The 23,421-nt window shown below is 33.1% G+C and overlaps 1 protein-coding gene across 7 annotated transcripts in view; it reads right to left on the bottom strand.

The window, feature by feature from the left end:
* Positions 1-23,421, bottom strand: part of LOC114720406 (protein PHYLLO, chloroplastic-like) — a 51,614-nt gene that overhangs the window by 9,773 nt on the left and 18,420 nt on the right. For 4 of the 7 annotated variants that reach the window (XM_028906050.1, XM_028906054.1, XM_028906055.1 and 1 more), the window contains 8 exons: positions 22,809-23,051; positions 22,525-22,692; positions 22,224-22,367; positions 20,607-21,068; positions 19,439-19,732; positions 19,209-19,366; positions 18,992-19,099; positions 18,239-18,776 (listed from right to left, as the gene is read on the bottom strand). In XM_028906050.1, coding sequence (XP_028761883.1) covers positions 18,530-18,776; positions 18,992-19,099; positions 19,209-19,366; positions 19,439-19,732; positions 20,607-21,068; positions 22,224-22,367; positions 22,525-22,692; positions 22,809-23,051 — 1,824 coding nt within the window. In that variant the 3' untranslated portion in view covers positions 18,239-18,529. Of the gene's footprint in view, positions 1-9,504; positions 9,756-18,238; positions 18,777-18,991; positions 19,100-19,208; positions 19,367-19,438; positions 19,733-20,606; positions 21,069-22,223; positions 22,368-22,524; positions 22,693-22,808; positions 23,052-23,421 lie in introns of those variants that run through there. The other 3 variants (XM_028906051.1, XM_028906053.1, XM_028906052.1) reach the window with 3 other exon arrangements.

The following is a 23,421-nucleotide window of genomic DNA, read 5'->3' as shown; positions in this document are numbered from 1 at the left end:
TATTTAGGACCAAGATTAACTTAATCATTAGATCCTATATTAAGAATTGGATGAGTAATAAATATGAGATACAGAATATATTGAAGTTTTACGTAGAACAAAAGCAAACATTCCAAATACCGCATACATTTAAAACTAGTGGGGGGCATCACAAAGAGCACTACGTAGCCGAGGAAACAGAAGTGCCCAGCTCTCTCAACTGAAGCTGCAAAGCCTTGGCTTAGACTGACTGAAAAAATTTCCACATAGAAAAGCCGCAAAGGCAATAACCACGGCAGCTCCAAACAAAGGAGGTGGTCAGGTGGATGTCTTCGATGCTCAATTTATCACTACATAGTTCACAGTCTATCTTCGGGTGTTCTTCCCAGTCGTCATCACCTTCTCTTTGATCTGAATCAAATGCTGTTTAACTATGCAAACGAAATCCCAGTTCCAACAGTAATTTTTAAGGGAACAAGAAAGGAGATATAACTGCAACTATCTGCTGGTAGTATCAACTCTAGCTAGTTGACGCAGTTTCGACTTTCTAACCAAGTGGCCATGGATGTTCTAGATGGGTCCCAATAAATAAAGTGAGAGGAAGGAGCATACTGAGGATTTAGTTATAAGAAGGCCCAAATGTTGAGACTTGTGCTTAGTCAATTATAAATATTTTGTTGTATTTAAATTTTTTCCCTCTAAAGTATAGGTATCCTGTATTGTCGGATATTAAATATGGGTACCTCTTCCAACAAGAGTTCGAATATTAATTCGTAACGTTATGAAAAACTAGTCCTTTTTATTAGATCTAACCTTGTTGGTGTTATATTTAACACTTAGGATTATTGTTCAGTATCTCGCTGGGCTTGTTACTTTGGACCCGTGGTTTGTAAGGCCCAATATTTCCTGTTTCAATAGAATTTGTGGTTTGTATTTTTTTGACAATTTGAATAATAGAAGAAGAATTATTCCGGAATTCTCCGTTGAGCCTGTTATGAGTTTTATGTATTTATGTTTAATTGTGTAAAAAAAATGGGTATTAAACTCAACACCTATGGGTGAGGTGAGAAGATGATAACTTCACCAGCACCCATGCGTTTTGCTATTTTTTATGACGCATTATTTATAATTTTAAACACAGCTATTTAAGCAGGGAAAAAATTTACTCTGCCCTCAGGTTTTTCCCCCTGTCTTTAGCTTTTTGGTTCACTCCCAACACCTAGCTGCTATGATATTGTGTTATGATATAATATTATATATTTGATTTTTTCTTTTGAAGTTGTTTGATCAAGAAAAAGAAATTATGTTAAAAATTTGATGATTTGCCATTGATGGCTATACTTTTATTTGCTCTAAATTATTGTAATTGCGATCAAAATTCTTCTATTTTTGCATTTGGTATTATCTTATTGATTAATTAGATTATATGAGTTTGTATGCTGTCTTTGAATTGTGTATTATAATTTTGATTTTATTTATATTATTATGGCCTGTTTTCTGTAGATGCATATTTTTTGCATTTTGAGGGCCTCCGCATGTTAGCCTATTTGTAGGTTTTTTAAAATATGGTGGCCAAGATCAAGTTTAGGCTGAAAAAAAAAGCTATCGCAAGCTTTAGATAAGGCTCAAGCCAATTTCTTAGAAGACAAGCCTAGCCTATCAAGTGGAAAGTCTAGTTTAATTTGTTTCTACCATTACTTGTAAATCTAAGGTGGGAAAAAAAAATCTGAGCTGGATCCTATATGTACCTGCCACATCAACATAATTGGTCCACTATCATTTTACTGTTTGGATCTATCAAAGCAGAGCGATATTACTCCTATTTTAACACTTCTAGAATGCCATTGCCTCTAAAACATACTTCTGGATGATATAGCTCCTAAAAATTTTGAGGACAAAAATAGACCTCAACCTTAAAATTATTATCAAAACATTAAATGATAAAAAGAAAAATGAGTAATCAAATTCAAACTATTAAAACTTGATATAAAATAGTTTAAGATTTAGAGGAAGATTGATAAAGGGAACTGGATTCTTGTTGTTTTGTTGTCTTCCGTTTGTATTCCAAAAACAAATAGTTTTAAAACTCTAATAAATGAAAGGAATAATTAATTTTCAGTTATTATAGTTTTATCTAATTTTTAATTCGATCCTTATAAAAAATTTTCTTGTTATTAAATTCTTTTACTTTCACGTGTTTTTAATTTGGTCTCTTTATTTTTTTTAATCAAGTTCTTATAATTTCACTTATTTTTTAATTAGGTCTTTTGTGGTTTTAAGAAAATTATTTATTAACTTTATTCTTTAAAATTAATTTTATTTTTAAATTAATAATTATATAATTGTACACAATAATTAATATAATTGTTTAGTAATTAATAATTAATCAAAATAATAAATTATACTTAACTATGAATTACTTATAATTATACTCTGATTTTATAAAATTTTATTATTATAATTGGAATTTTATAATTATAAAAATTAGAATTGAAAAATAAATAATATATATGTTTAACTTAAAATTTAAAAGAATATTAACATAAGATTATTATAATAATTTATTATTTACAGAATATTATTATTTATAGAATAAAGAATAAAAACTATAAGGACCTAATCAAAAATAAGGTAAAACAATAAGGATATGATAAAAAAAAATCGTAAAGACCTGAATAAAAACATGTGAAATTATAAAAACCTAATAAAAAGAAAAAATATATATAGGGGCTTGATTAAAAACCGGTTAAAACTATAAGAACTTGTATATTAATTATTTCTAAATGAAATAAAAAATATTTTGTAGAAAAGTAAATCTAAACCGTTCAAAGGTTGATCTTATTATGAAAAAAGGAAAAAAGAAGGGATCATGACACGAATAGTAAAAGAGGGATGGGGAAAATCTCCCCCCAAAAAAATTATTGAATGTCAAAATCCCAAATAAAAAAAGTATTATAAAATTTTGGTTTTATTTGCTTGTCAAGTTAAGTGCAGTTAATTATTATTAAAATATAATAAATAAAACTGATTTAAAATTTTAAAATTTAAAAGTATTTTTTCAAGAATTTTCTTCACAGAGATAACGTTACATTGGGAAACAGCGTGGCGATTAAACTCAGATGTAGCACATGGAGCAAGGTGTATCAAAAGATCGATGCATCTTGCCATCTCCCTCGCAACTTTAAATGCTATCTCCGATTTTAATTATAAGATCTATTTATAATTTATAAATAAAATTTTATAATTAAGACAAGAGGTAGTATAGTGTGAATATTTTATTGAGAGTCAATAGAAAGTGAAAAAATAACAAAAGAAAAAGCTAAAAATTACTGAATTTTAAATCAGATTTGATATTAACATTTTATTTAGTGTTGATAATACTAAATTTTCAAATGATAACAAATTTGTGTTCACATTTCTTATTTAGTATTTAATAATTTTTAACTTTTTTTAAAATCATTTTCTCAGAGAAACTGTGAAAGATGAAACAAGTTGAGGAGTTAAAAGGTAGAATGAACCCTGTGGCACACAGATTATCCCCATTTTGCCCATATAAATAGCGCTACTGGCACGGCAAAATCGAGCCCTCCATCAACACGTCCTTCCTCCAGAGCAATCCAGAAATCAAGAGGAGCAGACAGGATAACACTCACCCGCAGAACCTTCTCCCCGCCGTCAAACCCGATTTTATTTGATCTCATTTTAGTTTTAATCTTTAAAATTTGAAATTAGCAATTTTAGTCCTTAAAATTTGATTTTATTTTGATCATTTTTGAAATAGTGTTTTTAGTTTCTAAAACAAGATTAAAACAAAAATTAAGTCAAATTTCAGGAACCAAAACCATAATTTCATATTTCAAATATCAAAACCAAAATAATATCAAATTTTAGAGACTAAAAATGATATTAACTCTTATTTTTTTGTTTTAGAACATATACTTATTAAAATAATAATTTAAAAAATTAAAAAATAAATCTTAATGGTTGAAATCTAATTAGTACCCATCCCTAAAACAAGGGCACATTGATTGATTTTCTAACAATTTCAAAGGCAACATTAAAAAGGAAAAAAGAATTTTCAAATATTAACAACTGCCACACGAATAATTTTGGGATAAGGATGACTTTTAACGCTTACAATATACGTTACAGGGACAACAGATTTGAAAAGACACATCTCTATCTTTAGTTTCTTTAATCTCAGAGTGAAATAAAAAGGATTGAGGACTGATTGTGTCCCCAAAAATTGTGCGTAGAAATATCTGTGAAGGTGCAAGCATGTGAAAAGCCACCTATTAGCAATGATAGCCAAAAGCTACCTTCGGAGTCGAGACAAAATTAACCATTAGGATTTGTTTAGACCTCCGTTTTAAAATGAACTTTTAAGTAAGTTTATACCAGTAGAGACAAATTCTCTTCACATATTTATCTCGAATTTCATAAATCATACTCTTCCAGTTTTTAATATAAAATCCAATTGTTGAGTTGATTTTGGTTCTAAATATAAGACTCATTTCTCATATTTATCGATTTTTTATAAATTATACTCTCTCAACCATAATCAAATAAAAGAGGAAGATGGGGTATTAAGAAAGATGATTATGATAAGGAAAAACGTGTCATATTTCTTATAATTAACTAACTTACCTAACTTTATTAATTTAATTAAATTAGTTAAATGAGTTTTATATTAAGAGTCACGGGAATATTTGAAAATCTACTTATAAGTGAATCCAATTAAACCTTTGCAAATAAAAATCCTCCAGATCACAAGGTGAGAACCATAATTATTGGGGACAATATGTCCTTCTTTTCTTGTGCCCGCCCTCTCTGCCTTCTGTCTCTCGACTCTCTTTTTTTCTTTTTGATTTAATTTTCTCTCTCTTCTTAAGACACCTTTCTCTACTCGTTTTATCTCTCCATTTTTTTTTCTCATACACTAACCTTCTCCCTTCATTTTTAATTTTATTTACTCTATAATTTAAGTAATAGCACTACGTTTTAAGCTTTAACTGGAGTTAAAACGTAGCATTACTAAAAAGATTGAAATGGAGAAGGTTTACCTTTTTATCAAAATATAATTCTTCCAGCAATTTAATCAAAAAATAAGAAAAAATAAAATACTTTTGTAAACATAACCTATCATCCATAAATATCAATGAAGTTACAGAACAGGTTTGAAAATTCACTTTTTTTGGTACAAGAAGGATTACTTTTTTTTAATTAAAACATTAATGCACCAGCGAGCTCATAAAAAAAATAAAGGAAAAAGTTATCATAAGCAAATGTATGTCATCAAAGTTTTAAAAAAAAAAATCTAACTGGATATTTTTTTCAGTTTGATTCTCTTTAGCAAAGTCTTCTTATAATTTTCACATATCCTTTTTTTAAAAGTTGGGAAACAATTTAAAGGTTGGGTTGTAAAATATAAATTATGTATCCAACATATTTTAAAATTTATATTTTTATATAATTATTTTAGAAATTTTGATTTGAAAAAGAAACACTATTATTTAAACGAGAGATTAAATAAAATTAAAAATGAAGAGATAGAGAGAGGGATGGAGGGAGGGAGGGCGTGTCAGGGCATGCAAAAATAAAATGAAAAGATAAAACTTAAGTGGGGTGGAAGAAGTTTTATTAGGAAGAGAGAGAAAATCAAATCAAAAAGAAAGAGGAAAGTCGAGAGACAGAAGGGAGAGAGCGCGTGCTGAAGAAAAGGAGGAGCCAGATTCTCTCAGGATCATTTAAAATGATTCATTTGACTCAGAATCCCTCAGTGTCTTGAAATCCTGTCCATCCAAATGATTTTGAAGGATCAAAATTCACCACGTCGTCAACAAGCTACTCCAAAATCCAAATACTCTTCCCTTGGTACGTCCCAGGACCCCACTTAAGTTTTATCTTACCATCCAAATGCACTCATCTTTTCTCTGCTTTATCTTACCACCCAAATGTTCTCTGCTTTATCTTACCATCCAAATGCACTCGCCTTTCTCTGCTTTCGAATGGTAAGATAAAACTTAAGTGGGGTCCTGGGACGTACCAAGGGAAGCATATTTGGATTTTGGAGTAGCTTGTTGACGACGTGGTGAATTTTGATCCTTCAAGATCATTTGGATGGACAGGATTTCAAGGCACTGAGGGATTCTGAGTAAAATGAATCATTTTAAATGATCCTGAGAGAATCTGGCTCCTCCTTTTCTTCAGCACGCGCTCTCTCCCTTCTGTCTCTCGACTTTCCTCTTTATTTTTTATTTGATTTTCTCTCTCTTCCTAATAAAACTTCTTCCACCCCACTTAAGTTTTATCTTTTCATTTTATTAGCAGAGAAAGGTGAGTGCATTGTAGAGAAAGGTGAGTGCATTGTGGGGTCCTGGGACCTACTAAGGGAAGCATTAGCTTGTTGATGACGTGGCGAATTGTGAGCCGGAAGACGAAGAAGAGAGGGACATGATATGCTTCCCACTGGAGGATTTCTATTTGTCAGCACAAGTTACAGGACCCTCCCAGTGCCTATATATCCCAAAACGCTTTCCCTCAGTTCATTGTTCTCCCCACTTTTCATTTCTTCACAACCCAGATGAATCCGTTTCCTGCTCCTCCTCCTTTGAACTACCCTAAATACAAATCTGCAAAATCAACTCTACAGAAGAGCGATTCTGATAATGCAAGTATGCCACCTTCTTGCCCAGAATCAGAATCCACACAGCTTGCGTTCCTCACCACTTCTTCCCATCCACTTCAACCGAACCTCTCGTCTCCTTCGGCTTCGTTTGGAGATAAAAACACTCGATCTTTGTCCCCACGAACTTCTTGCCACTCCCAGCAGCTCAACAGCCCTACATCCACACCTAAGGTTTCCTGTTCATCCCCTATTTCTATCAATACCAACCCACAGATTTTGCACACAGCAGAAGAAGAAAAGACAGACCTTCTGCTCGCTGAAAACACAATTGGAACGGACTCAAGTAAGTTCCTGCACGTCATGGAGATCATGGATAAGCAGGAGCTGGGGAAGCTTTTACTGGGTTTTGCCATTCCCACGGGAGTGGGCCTCGTCCTCTCTAGTAGCTCACTCGTCAAAACCACCGAGATGCGCATAGTCGTGATTACACTCTCATTAGCCACCGCTTTTATATGGAACGGCCTTCTGCTCCGTAAGACTTACAGCAAAAGTTCCACTTTCATTCTCATAGTTGGAGCTGCTTTGATGCTGATGTCGTTTTATTCTCTTGTTGCCTGTTACTTAACTGTATACCTTAAATGGATCCCTGTCCTCTGTTGGCTGGCTTCTCTGATTCCACTTGCAATGTATGGCTGGGCATACTTCCGAAGAGACGAAGAAGAAGAAGGACCATATGAAACTTGAAAACAAAGCTAAAAGTTCAGGAGCAGGATCGTACGCATCTGAATGTCGGTATGGACATCAGTAGGATAAAACCCTGTATCCTTAATTTCTGTACGAGTTCGGCTTTGATACCATTGTTTTGTTTCGTGCGACCGATGAGTTCGGAAAAAGACAAAAAGAAAACAGTAAAAAGAATAGCTTTCTGGCGGCTGAGATTCTATCTGCAAAATTGATCATGTGCACATCATTCGTATATAATTCTACGAGTTGTTCTTTTTTCTTTTTTCCTTTTTTCCTTTTTTACCAAATCATGGGTGAGTTTTTTTTAGTTTCCTAGCTATATAAATCTATATATATCAAGCTCACGAATAATTTATGTCTATCAGATCATTAAATTTCTCACAAACTTTGAATTAATGCCGCTGCTTGGCCTCTAATAAACATATGCAAGGTAGGATTCAAACTGTGTTTACTTGGTCCGTCAGAGTTTTCAATCTAATAACTGGCTGGCTTTGTAAATTTCTTGCTTTCTGACATCTGATACCCAGCCTTTTTGGATCTAGTAAAGACCGTAAATAATTAAATGTGTAAAATTTACAACTATTTATTTTTTTTTGCCAAAAGAAAAAAATTATAGAATTTGAACTTTCAATTTTTAATATTTTTAATACTCTCACTAAATGTAGGGTATTTCAGGAAAAGTAATACACAACATTTTTCCAATAATAATGAGAAACAATCTACTCAACTAATTCTCACTTTCGTTTGAATCTGAATCAGTTGACACAAAATGATGTGGTATAAATGTATAATTTGAAGCATTTAGAAAGAGAGAGAAATTAAATAAAAGAGTAAACAAAATATACATATTCTTCATATTATTTCCTGTGAACGATATTAAATAGATAAATGTAATCGATGTGTATATTTCTTCCAACTACAAATTTTTTTTTTTTAAAAAAAAAGCTTTAGATTTTTTTCTCCCAAGCAAATATTAATAGTTATCGATCGATACCATCATAGCCGGCCAAAGATGTTTAAGTGTGTGCTTAACTAGTAAGTTGGTTCAAACTTGGATGACTGGAACTTTGGCTGATATTACCTGTTCAAAGAATCGAAAACTAAAGGAGTGTTTTCCCAATAACTATATTTAATAGGCACAGTTCATCAGACATATATAGTTGGATTTCTTAAGCATTCGATATTAAACTATGTGTATGAAAAAGACCTTTTTGAGAGAGCAGTAATTGTCCACTTGTTTGATCTCTATGCCTCAAAAGAGACTAGTCTTTGATTGTATATTCTTGATTACAAAAAAAAAAAGGATGATTATATATTGATCAAATCTTTAGAATCCATGGCGAAGCAAGAAAGGTTTACATCAATCAATATCTTTCAAATATCGAAAAGATTAATGGTGCAATTTCTGAAATTGGTTCTCCTATATTTCGTTGGAAGATTACATTATTGGTGCAATTCTTCATGGGCTCTTCGAAGAATATGAAGGATGTATTTTTCAAGTTTTAAATGTTTTGGACTAGCGTTTTCACTCAAATTAAGTGAACATGACTGGCCGACGTTTTTATGTAATCATTTATATAAATTAAAAAGAATTAATCTAATAAATAATTTGATATTTATATTATTTTTATAAATTAAACAAATAAAATTTATTAGAGCTTTTATGACAATACTTAAAAATGTTAAGAATATAAAACAATAAAAATGCAACAACAACTAAATTAAAATGTTTGCAGATAAATCCAGTTAAAATAATTACAGCTGAGAAATTCCAATAATGGTAATTAGACTCGACAGTTCAATGAATTGAAATTAAAATTAAAATTATTGAAACTTATTCTAAATTAGAATATGCGCGTGTGTGTGATAAACTTTTGAAATACTAAGTTTGACTATTTTCCATTTCGTACAATCACCCCCAGCATCCCCGGAATGCTGATCACTTGCATGATTTAACGCTGTATTGTATATATATTTAGGCAAGCCCGACAAACTTATTTTAATAAAATCCTTTTCTTTTGTCACAAGCATCTGATGTCAATTTTTGTTGACTAATTCATACTTGAGGAATCCCTCAATACGAATTAGTCCATCTATAAACATAAATTTTGTCACGTGCAAGTCTGCCTAAAATGTTTACGCATCAATTTTTGAATAGCTTGGCTTATCTTGCATTAGTAACTCTTCTTTGTAGTACATAATACAAGACGTCACATGGTGTTCTGATCTTCCCAAATTTGACAACTTAATTCAACATTGATAACCTGGTCATTAAGTGTCTCAAGGCAGAAATGATTGAAAGAGGGTTCTCCAGATGGACAGCATGCCCAGTGACGGGAACCTCAACCACTTCATGAATATTGTTGCATTTTTCCTGCCCTGAGCACATTGTGTTGATCATTGCCTCAGCAATTTTCTTAAATTTAGTATCTTTCTCTCAGGTTCTGCAGTTCTTCAAATCTTCCCACAACGAACTGTCATGCAGGAAGAGGGGAAAACAATGTAAGGAGGAGGGGGGGGGAACACTTTTTGCAAACATGTGTTGACTTTTACTGAACAGAACCTACATAATTAATAAGCTGACTTTACACATTAATTATTTGGGAAATAATAATTAAAGATTTGAGGGTGTGATGAATGGAGGTGGGCCCATTCACCTGCCCATGAGATCATCATCAACATTTCTTAGTCGCGACGGCATGATAACGATGTTGATTCATATAATCATGTGATTAATTAAACTTAAACCATAATGAAGGTCATAATTATGGATCCAAAAATATCTAAGGAGTTCGGTGACATAGCCATTTTTTGCTTAGTTTTGCATCTCTTGTTTGTTTCTTCAATTCAATCAAGCCTAATATTTTATGCCAAGGTTCGGCTGCCATCTCCTTGTGTTTTATTTTTTTATTTTTTTGGTGACTGAAGGACATGGAAGTGAAAATCAAATGTTAAATTGGATCCTTATCCACATCAACTGAACTTATCTGCTTCAGAGGTCTCCTTTGGAGATGAAAACACTCCATCACCATTCTCCCCACTTACTTATCGCCACTCCAACCCACAGATACCGCACACGGCAGACGAAAAGAGAGACCATCTGCGAGGTGAAAAGACAATTGGAAGGGACTCAAGTAAGTTCCCCGGACGTGATGGAGATCATGGATAAGAAGGATCTGGTGAAGCTTTTACTGGGTCTTGCCATTCCCATGGGAGTAGACCTCGTCGTTCTGATAGCCCAGTCGTTAAAACCGCCGAGACGCGCATGGTCGCCGTCGCACTCCCATTTGGCATCGCTTTAATGTCGAACGGCCTTCTGCTACGGAAGAATTACAGAAAGAGTTCCACTTTCATTCTCATATCAGGAGCTGCTTTGATGATGTTGTCGTTTTATTCTCTTGTTGGTTGTTACTTACCTGTATACCTCACATGGATCCCTGTCCTCTGTTGGCTGGCTTCTCTGATTCCACTTGCTATGACCTTGAAAAGTAGAGTCAATTATTAGCAAGGCTATGCCCTAGCTATCACCTACTTCGTGCATATCTCCATTTTGTGTTTACTATATTTTTTTGTGAACAGTATTTACTATCATTTGTACTTTTGAAATCCTGGATCCTGCTTTACTGTTAGTTTCTGTACGAGTCCAAGTTATGGACATTTGTTTTGATATGTGAGGGAAATAAAAGAATTCGGCTTTGATATGTACCATTGTTTCGTCCGACTGATGCGTTCAGAAAAAGATAAAAAGAATAGCTTTCTGGCGGCATAGATTATCGGCAAAATTGATGAGTAAATTATGCGTATATAATTCCACGAGTTTTTCTTTTTTAGCCAAATCATGGGAGAGTGCTTCAGTTTCTTAGCTATATACTCTATAAATATATCAAGCTCATGAATAATTTATGTCTATCAAATGATCATTAAATTTCTCACAAACTTTGAATTAATGAAGCTGCTTGGCCTTTAATAAACATATGCAAGGTAGGATTCAAATTCTATGTTAGCTTGGTCCATCAGTGTTTTCAATCTAATAACTAGCTGGCTCAATAAATTTCTTGCTTTCTGACATCTGACACCCAACCTTTTCGAATCAAGTAAAGACCGTAAATAATCAAATTTGCGTAAAATTTAAAAGTATTTAATTTTCTTTCAATTTTTAATATTTTTTTAATCCTCTCACTAAATGTAGGGTATTTTAGGAAAAGTAATACACAACAGTTTTTTCAATAATGATGAGAAATAATCTACTTAACCAATTTTTTGATTTTCATAATTTAGTTAATTAAGTTTTATATTTAGGATGAAGCAATAGCATTGTTTCACGGTTGAGTCTGAATCAGCTGACACAAAATGATATAGTATACTTTGAAGCATTTGGAAAGAAAGAAATAAAATAGTTAAAAAAAAATATACATCATTCTTCAAATTATTCCCCCTAAATGATATTAAATAAATAAATAAATGTAATCGATGTGTATATTTCTTCCAACTACAAAAATAAAAAATAAAAGCTTTAAGTTTTTTCTCCCTAGCAAATAGTACTCCTCCGATTCTAATTATAAGACCCAATTGACTTATTTGAGGAGATTAAAGAAGTAAGTTAAGTTGGTTATTTATAATAAATAAGTGTTGTTATTCCTAAAATATCCTTGCTAATTAAGTATATTGGCTAAAACTATCATTATTAGAAGGATTATCTTGGAAAAAATGCATAAATATAAGAGACAAAATGGATTGGGGTCTTATAATTAGGACCAAATAAAAAGTCAAATGGGGTCTTATAATAAGGACCGGAGGAGTATTTTGTTATCGATCGATACAATCATAGCCAGCCAAAGATGTTTAATTGTGTGCTTAACTAATAAGTTGGTTCAAACTTGGGTGACTTCTGCTTCGCCTGATATTACCTGTTCAAAGAATCAAACTAACGGCATTAACGGCGGAAATCTTGACAATGACACTCAGAGAATTGATTCTCTTGAACTAGCAAGGATTTCAACCCTCAAGTATGTTTACTTTTCCGCTTTAATCTAAAAAAATTATAATGAATTTTCAATAAAAAAAATTAAAACAACATTTACGCGCGCGCATACACACACAAGTTGCTAGAAACCATTATTAAATTCTAGGGTGTATGAGTGAGGAGACCGTTCTTCATCTCATCCGAGACTGTGAGAGCGCGCAAAAAGTATGGAAGGAATTTATTAGACCGAACATGTATTCTGCTTTTTTCTCTTGTGCTTTACAGGAATGGGTAGAATGGAACGCAACAAAGGAGCCAAGCAAATCACGTTATGCCACCTGGGCATGGACAACGATATTTGGTCACGCTTGTTGGCCAATTTGGAAGCATCGATGTCAACAAGTCTTCGGGGAAGGTCAGATCACCCACTCGGAGATTTTGCACCAGTGCCTATATCACCTGAGGGAACACGTGCAAGACGGGAAGCTGCGACATAGGATCTTCCAGAGTGGTATGGCCATAGAAGATGAGTGGGAAGACTGGATGTCGATGCCTCAATAGACACTCATGGGAAAGCTGCATGTGGCGGCCTGATCAGAGACCACAGAGGACACTGGGTAGTAGGCTTCAAGCAACAGCTTGGAACCTACCCACCTACCATTGCAGAAGTAATGGCGATCAAAGCAAGGCTGGAAATGTGCCAGCAACAGAACCTGCGAGATATCCTGGTTTACTCTAACTCTGTGGAGGCAATCAACACGTTGATGCGAGATGATGGCACCAGCCGCCCATTTCGTGCTGAGGTGGAGAAAACCAGGGAGTTGCTTTATACCTCACCGTCAGTCATGCTGTTGCATACGAAACGAGAGGCAGTGGCATGTGCAGATATCCTAGCAAGGGAAGCTCAGAGAATGGGAGGAGAATTGGAATTATTATTTCAGGTGCCAGCATCATGCAGAGCGCGAGTTGTGTAAGACCAAGAGTTGGCAGATGTCAGTTTCAGAAATGCTCACTAATCTTATCTCCTTGTAACCCAAGCTTATGCTTGCCTTTCCATTCGGAAAAAGAAGAAGAAGAAGAAGAAGCCATAATTAAATAGAGCCCTGAATAAATGCACGTACACATATGCATAGGGATTGGCCTCAATTCAAAGAGTGATGCAAAGGTCATTGGCCTGTGAAATTAATTAAGATCTCAAAGTCTGAGAAATCTTTGCGTGCTCCAAGAACACCACATCATTTACACTCTAACCATTAAAATACCTGACATCAATAAGTTTAATCTGACGTGTTTTCTTGTTTGTCATTTTTTTTAAAAAATCGAATGCCCATCTTCCCCTGCTTCTCTCTTTTCGACCGTAAGCTTTCTCTTCGTTTCTTTTCTCAAACTTTCTCTCTTTTTCTTATTTACTGTGTTTTTCTGCTTCTCTTCCTTCAACTCTCTCACCTCTTCCTTCATCCTCTCTCATCTGCCTCCCTTCCCTACCTCTGCGTCACCTACTCTTCCCCAACCCTAACTCCTCTGATCCCCACCGTCATTGACTCCTTGGAGTTCGCTTCTCTTCGCTTGGAAGATTTCGACCCTTCCATCATTTGCTCATTCTTGTACACCAATGTCTCCCTCCTTCAACTTGTAACATCTTTTCCCCTCTTGCAGCTTCTTAAATCTGGTCGGTCCTTATTTCAGATCTAAAGTCATGAGCGAAAAATTGATCTTCTTGAACCTAAATCTATAGTCTGAAATTTATGCATTGTTTGGTATTTTTATTTTTTGTTGGGCGAAAGGAGGAAAGAACGCCACTCTGCATTTGGTGAGCAGGGATGGAGTCAGAGGAGGGAAAGAGGTTAACAAGGAGAGAGGATTTGAAAAAAGGGGAAATTTCACTGTAGGACCGCAGAAGATAATTAATTTCAAAAAGCCTCCAAAACTTTCTGAAATTTCACTGCAGGACCAAAGGGGCAAACTGATATTAATTCCACAAAGAAAATGACCCTATTACCCCTCATATGAACAAGTATGGGAGAACCCATTTGCAAGTGAGGTTAGATAATTTACAACATGTATAGATATATTTACAATTAAAATTAGTCCATTTACATATTACATTCTTCACCTAAAGAATGTGTCTGGGTGAACAAGTGTGGGACAGCCCATTTGCAAGTGGGACTAGACAATTTGCAACATACATATATTTATTTACAACTGGAATTAGTCCATTTACATGTCACTTCCTTCACCTGAAAAAGGTCTCCGTGAGTAAACAAGTGTGGGAGCGCCCATTTACAAGTGGAATTAGTCAATTTGCAACATACATACATATATTTACAATTAGAATTAGTCCATTTACATATCACCTCATTCACCTGAAAAAGGTGCCTGTAAGTGAATAAGTGTGAGAGAGCTCATTTGCAAATGGGACTAGTCAATTTGCAACATACATACCTTTATTTACAACTGAAATTAGTCCATTTACATGTCATCCTACAATAAGTATTATGAGGGGCAATAGCATCATTTTCTTTGTGGAATTAATATCAGTTTGCCCCCTTGGTCCTGCAGTGAAGTTTCAGAAAGTTTTGAGAGCTTTTTGAAATTAATTGTCTTCTGCGGTCCTACAGTGAAATTTTCCCTTGAAAAAAAGATGAAGAGAAAAAAGTGGCCGAGGAGAGAGAGTCGGGAAAAAAATGACAGATAAGCTTCCACATCAGATTAAATTATTGATGTAGTGTATTTTGATTTGTCAGAGTATAAATGATGTGATGTCTTGGAGCGCGTAAGAATTTCTCTTCAAAGTCCATTTCACCAATTGGGATATCATATTACCTTGGGGTTGGTTAAAATTAGAAATCCATGTTGCCAATAAGGTCATTTGATTGGCACTGTTCATTAGGTACATATATAGAAAAAATTACCCATAAGTCTCATAGAAGATAATTAATTCTGAAAAAATCTCTCAAAATCTCCAAATGCTTTTTAAGTCCTCAGAGACTTCAGAACAAAAAAATTAAAATTGTAAAATTACCTACTTGCCCTCACTGATTGAAAAGGTTGTGATTGGTTGCTGTGTAGGTTGTGACTGTAGCTCTACATGTTGTCATTTGGAAGGATAAATAGGTAATTTTACAATTTTAATTTTTTGCCCTGAGATTCATGGAGACTTAAAAAGCATTTGGGAATTTTGAGAGATTTTTTTATAATTATTTATTATGAGACCTGTATGTAATTTTTTCATATATGTGTGTCTGCCCGTTTGGTCACAAGTCGAGAAGCTCTTTATTTCAGCTTAGAACTATGTTTCAAAATTTAAATCTGTTTGGCTGAGCTTTTATTTCATTTTACTTATGGGTCAGAAGTGGGATTCAACGCACGATTTGAATAAGCTAAGCTGAGCTACGTTTTGAGCTTTTGCACCGTGCATATGATGGGAAAAATAACCCCAAAATAATAATTAGAGTGTCAGATATTCTTCTCTTCCTCTTGTACCTTTTCTCTCTACTTTCAAAGCGTGTTTTTCTCCACCATACTCACACTCATTCACTCTTATTCTTATGTTATCTCCGGTTCTTAATATAAAATTCTGTTTAATTTTTATTTTGATTTTAAATATAAAATTTCAATCTATTTTGTTTCTCATATTTATATTTTTTTTTCTAAAGTAGCTCTTCTAATAATAAGAGTTCTAGTTAATGCACTTGATTAGTAAGAATATTTTAGGAAAGACAACACTTATTTAGGATAAATAACTAACTCAACTTACTTTCTTAATTTTCTCAAATTAATCAATTGGCTCTTATAATTAGGACCGGAAGTAGTATTTACATAAACCTTTTTATAAATATTTTTATTCATCAAATTTCTCTTTTTCCTATTAAAATAATTTAAGTTCATTACATTATGTAAATTCATTTTTTTATCATTTTTACTATTTAATAAAAATCATACTTTTTTTTGATAATTTTATAAACTAAAATTTATTTAAATTCATTGTATTATGTAAATTTATTTGTTTATTTTTTATTATCTAATAACACTCATACCAATTTTGGTAATTTTACAAACTAAATTTACTTTTATTTAATTATAATTCAAACAACTTTTTACCCAATCTAATTTTTACAAACTAACTTTTATAAAATCTAATCTAAATACAATTCATATCACCTAATTTAATTTTTATTCCTTCTAATTTTTTTAAAAGTCAAAATGATAATAAACTACTTTTTCTATCAATAGTCCAAACGGGCCCTATATATAGAGTTGGATTTCTCTAGCATTTGATATTTAACTATGTGTATTAAAAAGACCTTTTTAAGAGAGTAGTCATCGTCCCACTTGTTTGATCTGTGTCCCTCAAAAAGACTAGTCTTTGATTGTATATTCTTGATTAGGGGAAAAAAAAAAAGATGAGTTTATATTAATCAAATATTTAGAATCCATGCATGGCGAAGCAAGAAAGGTTTAAATCAATCAATATCTTTCAAATATTAAAAAGATTAATGGTGCAATTGCTGAAATTGGTTCTCCAATACTTCGTTGGAAAATCACATTATTGATGCAATTTCTGATGGGCTTTTCGAGGAACATGAAGGATGTATTTTTCAAGTTTTAAGTGTTTTGGACTGGCCTTTTCCTTTGGTTTATTAGGGATTTTCTCAAATTAAGTTTTTATGTTATCACTCTGTGTTCAACAATTGCAACGAAGAACACCTGAAAAAACGAATAAAAAATTCCTCTTGCACAAATAATCTTGACACGTACGAACGAAGTATATATAATTGCATGCGCGCAGTAAGTAATAAAATGACTGGGATCTTCTCAGAATCCCCCCCCCCCAACCCTAGATCATTATTCTAATATTATTAAAATATAAAGTAATAAACAAGCTTTACCATTAAATAATGGTATAACTTATAACTACTGTTGTCAAACTCGTGAGTTGACTCTCTGAGTTTAATATTTTATATTTTCAACTAATAAAACTGTGTCAACTCGCTCCTAAACTCATGCTGAAATTTTGAATTTTATTATGTTTAATGACTTTATATATAAGTTTTATAGAAATTTATTTGTTAAATATGATAAATTATGAATATTCATGAATATAATTTTAATTATTTACATTTAAAATATATTTAAATAAAATTATTCGCATTTTTTATATATTAATTATTTGATTATATACTTTTAATACTAATTTATTAATAAAAATAAACTCTTACGAGCTTACGATCTGAGTTTACTATCCGAGTTTACATCATTATTACGAGTTTGTTTAAATTCGTGAGTTTGACAACCTTGCTTATAACATTATAATCGGCCATAACATAAGCTAATAAACAAGCATCATCCTAACCATGTCATTTATGCTTCTTTTCCTATTCTCCTCTCCTATATGTTCTTTTTCGCTTTTATTCTGTAGAGTTTTGATTAAAATTTAGGTTCAATTAATATTTTTTATAATAGGATTTTTGTTGCGTAACGTTTAATGATTACAGTTTTTATAAATTCAAAATAATTAATCTAATAAATAATTTTATATTTATATTATTTTTATAAACAATTAGAGTTTAGTGTTTAGAACTTTTATGACAATATTTAAAAATGTTAAGAATATAAAACGATAAAAGTGCAACAATAACCAAATTAAATTGCTTGCAGATAAATCCAGCTAAAATAATTACAGCTAAGAGATTCCAATAATTATGATTAGACTCGACAGTTCAATGAATTGAAATTAAAATTCAAATTATTGAAACTTACTCTAAATTATAGAATATATATATATATGTGTGTGAGATAAACCTTTGAAATACAACATTTGGCTATTTTCCATTTCGTACAATCACCACTAATATCCGCGGAATCTTGATGATCTGCATGATTTGCATGATTTTACGCAGCAGTGTATATTCAGGCAAGCCGGATAAACTTAATTTTAAATAAAATCATATTTTTTGTGACAAACATCTGATATCTAGTTTTATTGACTAATTCATATTTGAGGAATCTCTCAATACGAATTAGTCCCTCTATAAGACTAGCACAATCCAATCATGGCAAGTTAGATAAACATAAACTTTGTCGCGTGTAAATCTGGCTAAAATGTTTACGCATCAATTTTTGAATAGCTTAGCTTATCTTGCATTGGTAACTCTATTTTGTAGTACGTAATATAGGACGTCACATGGAGTTCTGATCTTCCCCAATTTGAGAACTTAATTCAACATTGATAACCTGGTCATGAAGTGTGTCAAGGCAGAAATGATGAAAAGAGGGTTCTCCAGATGGACAGCATGCCCAGTGTTGGGAACCTCAACCACTTCATGTATATTGTTGCATTTTTCCTGCCCTGAGCACATTGTGTTGATCATTGCCGCAGTAATTTTCTTAAATTTAGTATCTTTCTCTCCGTACACGAGCAGAAAAGGCATTCTGCAATTCTTCAAGTCTTCCCACAATGAACTGTCATGCAGGAAGAGAGGAAAACAATGTAAGGAGGGGGGGGCACTTTTTGCAAATATGTCACTACTGAACAGAACCTACATAACTAAAATATGCTTATTAGGTTCCCATAATACACAGTTGCATTGCGCCTTTGAAGTATCAAACACAAGATAAAATTGTCATAGGCTCATAGCTAACTAAATGAATAGTCAGTCAAGGATGAATATGCTTACGGTTGCCTCCCTATGCTTAAGCCAGACAGCATCTTTGCAAGACTCTGCACATCATGTTGCTGTAAGCGGCTTGCAATTATTCGATTGAAATGAGGGTGGCTTCGAAAGCTGTTTGAACAATGTCATTTCAAAATATTGAAGAAAAGGACAGTGATAGCAGTATAATAAGATCAGCAAAATGCCTGAGCATTCCCAATGTTCAAAACAAACAATTTACCTTCTCCACAGCTCTCCTGCATACCAGGATTCAAGAAAAAGTTGTAGCCCATGTGCAACCATGGAGCACGCTCTGGAATCATCTTTAGCTGCACGAATTTTCCTTGCCAATTCATCATTTAACCCAGGGCTCCCGGATACTAGGACAGCTCCTTTAGCCTTCATAAAGATTTAAATTATCAATCGGGCAAACAACTCTAGAGTAGTAAAACACCAGATATAACGCCATACCTTGTAACCAAATTTCAATGCCATGTATAATGCAATCCTTGCTCCCATTGAATACCCAACAAGAGTAATCTTTGCTGGAGTGATATGATGGATTAGCTTATGTAATAAACCAGAAATTATCTCCAGAGATAAGCACGGTTCCTGTCCAGGAATTTTTACAGTGTTTATTATTGATTTTCCATGACCAGGAAGGTCAACTGAGATGCACCTTGCTGATCCTGATACAGCCTTCATGATAGCAATCCAGTCATCGCCAGTCCCAAGAAAACCATGAAGAAATACCAGAACATTATCCTACATTGGATCAATCAGATTGAATCAGCATCAACATGAAAATCTAAGTTTGCTTGCAGGCATACTATGTCCCTATTACTAGGTTTTAATTTGTTTGAAGACAGTGGAACAATCATCTCATAAATTACATCTTAGAAATTGAAAAGATACAATCGGTTAGCAGGCAGAAGATGGGGTTGTATTGATCTACAAAGATAGAGTCACCCATATTCAACGAAATTTTAGCATTATTAACTTTTGTATAGGCGTGTGCAACACTTTTCTTTCTAGTTCTCTAATAAAATCATGTAATTTTTCCAGAAACTCTTTTCAGATATTCAGTCATATTGAACAAAATACAAATAAGAATTAGGAGCCACAAAAGCTAACAAATTTGATCAGAAAATCAAGGAGAAAAATCTGGAAAACAAATCAGGAAAATCATAACAGGCAAAATCTGAAAATATAACCCTAATGTAATCCTCTTAAGAATGGAAATAAATCATAGCAACAAACCAACTAGGAAACTGGGCCTAACACCAGGCCGTAGACTCACCAAACAACATGAGATGTGTATCCCAATCAGCCTGTGAGAAAGTAAAGTTGCAAGGCATGGATAAAAAATATACCCATACTGCTAGTCCATTCATTCAAGGAACCTAGCATGTTTTATTTAGTACGCATGGTTTGGCTTGCTCCTATGAATTTAAGCTCTTGCAGCACAAGGAAACTTATGAAACGAATCGAAAGTGAACACAAAGCAATACCTATTCATTTGCATTGGCTGTTCCATTGATTAAAGTTGGAATATACGCTGCAACTTACTTTATTTTCAATATCTCAAGGAAATTGAACCAAAGCTATTAGCAATATGTATGCAAACTGCTATACTTACATCATTCTTTTGTCCAATCTCCTGAACTCGAAAGAGACAAGAGACATTGTCAAGTTCTACAGTCAGTTGGTATGTATGAACTTGCTCCTCTGTTATAACATTATTGATCACATTCTGGTTGACTCGAAAATTCTTCAACAGTTGTCTAGCATCGGTCACTGATGCTTCAATAAACTTACTGTGTGGATTACGGTCTATTAAAACGGGATTAGTTGTTATGTCTTCCTTAAGCCAACGATAGGTTCCCAGACCATGAGCTACAGATGGGACCACTTTATTATGTGACACTCTGAATCTACTTGCATTTTGCATATCAATATAATGAGAAAACTGCACATATGCAGACAAACTTAGACTGCTTTCAAATGCAGCACTGATAACAGCCATCTTTCCCAGCTGCTGAGCCCATTGGGCAATTAACGCTGCATTCTCAAATCCACCAACGATGCTTGGCTTGATAACCTGAAAGAATTGCAAGTCTAAGAGAGTAGCCATTCTATATTAATGATATCATCAGTGTAATTTTACTAGTTGTCTGTGCACTTGTCACCTCATGCCATTTTAGGGGAACTTTTTTTAGGCAGTACTTAAAATTTTGGGAGAACCTTGAATAGAGGGATGCTCCCTGTACTTAAACATAAGCAAAAAAATGTATCTTTGATCTCTTGGCTGAGGTAAGTTTCACTTTAATACTTTAATTTTATGAAGAATCATGTTAGTATTTTAAGATAAGGCCATAATTTTCCTAATTCTTAACACCCCTAAATAAGTTGAAGGAAAATGATTATTCACATATTTAAAAGCTATATTATTAGTATTATTATATTCTAACTATTATAAATTAGTATGATAATTATAACCAAAATGCTTTTAAGACATTAGAAATTATAGCATTAAAATAAATGATTTTGATTTGAAACATGTTTTATAAGACACCCTAGCCTTGACATAAATAAGTTCTATTTGCGCGTTGTAAATATTTATTTTAAGATGTTAAAATATTTTAAATGTAATAAAAATTCAATTTCTTTTTCATAAAGTAAAAAAAATCAATTTTAATTCTTCTACTTTAGGCTTTTAATTTAAATTTTCCAACATTGCTTAAATAAATAAACCTTATTAATTTTAAAGTTGCAATTCCAAAAATCTTATTAAAATGTTTTAAAAATAATTTATTTTATGGTTTTTATTTTTATGTCATAATCAAGATATTTATTTATTTTTAATATTAAAGCATTAGTTAATTATTTAAAAAATAAACATATTTAATTATAATAATTAGATTAATTAATGCACAATAATTTTAAGAGATGAACTTTGAGCATGTAAGTGATCATATTCCGTTAACTTATTTAACTGTGTTAACTGATAGGAAATTTTTGACTGCCCTTTAAAATAAAAGGACTAACAAGAACTTGATAAAATCAAAGGATTAAAATGAAACCTGCATCAAAGTTAGAGAACATAGTTCACCTTAAATATATAATTATTTGTGCAGGTTAGATTTCTCAGATATTAAAAAAAAAAATTCTAATTAGAGATTGTTATTTTATTATTTTGATTTGGTAAGAACTGGATACTATATAACATGTTGAAGAAAAATGCACATTGACTCACAACAGCCACTATTCTGGGGTGAGAAAACTTCGCCAGCTTTTCCAGATGATTTTCGTGAATGTTATCTATTGTTTCATCCAGGGCAACAGGTAAGCCACTTTCTTCACAGAACTTGAGAATGTCATCTTCATCCTGAACAGGCTCCTGCAAAAGGGATTTAGTCACGAAGAAGTTAAGAAATCCAGTATGATACCATACCAAATATGCACAGACAAATAATTTAGTGGAAGGTGAGGAACAAAAACAAAAGCTGAATGGTGAATCTTAGTATTACTAAAAGAGTCCTGTTTTTGTAGTCTACCTCAATATACTGCAGCTCACAATCCTTCACGAAAGAGCTGAATTCCATGGCTTCTTCATAAGTCCATCTTCGGTTTGCATCTGCACGGATGTCAATGTGGCAACCAACTTTCTTTCTCACTTCTTGTATAATTAGAGCAGAGTGAATAGGGTCGCCCCATCGAGCCACCTGTAATAGCATTACAACTTACAGGCCTTTCATCTTCTAAATTCTTACCAGCCCATTTAGCATGCAGGAAGGAGCTGCAGCATATGAAACAGACAAGCATTACAAGACTAACTTACCTTTAGTTTAATTGCAGGGTATCCTTCCTCAACAAGCGCAGCAGCTACATTAGCCACTTCAGCCGGAGATCCATTTGAATTAAGTAGAGCACAAACCTGAACGTCCATTGAACTTTGATATTTGTTTTTTTCATTCGTCTGGGAGTGCAGTATGTCTAATAAACTGGACCCTCTTGCATTAGCTATGGCATTCAAGATGGCCATTTCCAAACCACATCTGACACTTGGAAAGATAGAAGAAGGCTGCATCCAAGTGCTATAACTTCGTTACGTAAAAAAACCAACCTAAGCCAGAGATTTTTAAACAACATAACAATTGCTACATCCAATAAAAGTAACTTCCTTGCGTTGGGAAATAAGTAAGGCCAGACCTTTAAAACTACATAATATAATGACCATTTTTCCTGTTCATGTCACAAATTGATTTTGTATTGTTCAGGAACCAATTCACTAAATGGTTTTAATTATTAGGTGTAGGTCCAGGAGTGGCTTATAAATCCAACATGCCTTCTCCCACAAATGCCCACAAGACAAGAAGCATGAACTATGGACAAAGTACAGGCACATCAATGTTTCATTGCTGATATTTAATCTTGAAGAGGATTATCATCAT

The sequence above is a fragment of the Neltuma alba genome, unplaced genomic scaffold (assembly GCF_004799145.2).
Source record: "Neltuma alba isolate B1F8T4 unplaced genomic scaffold, ASM479914v2 tig00011982_pilon, whole genome shotgun sequence".
NCBI classification, from domain to species: Eukaryota; Viridiplantae; Streptophyta; class Magnoliopsida; order Fabales; family Fabaceae; genus Neltuma; species Neltuma alba.
The sequence above is the reverse complement of the archived record's forward strand: the minus strand, read 5'-3'. Positions and strand labels throughout refer to the sequence as shown.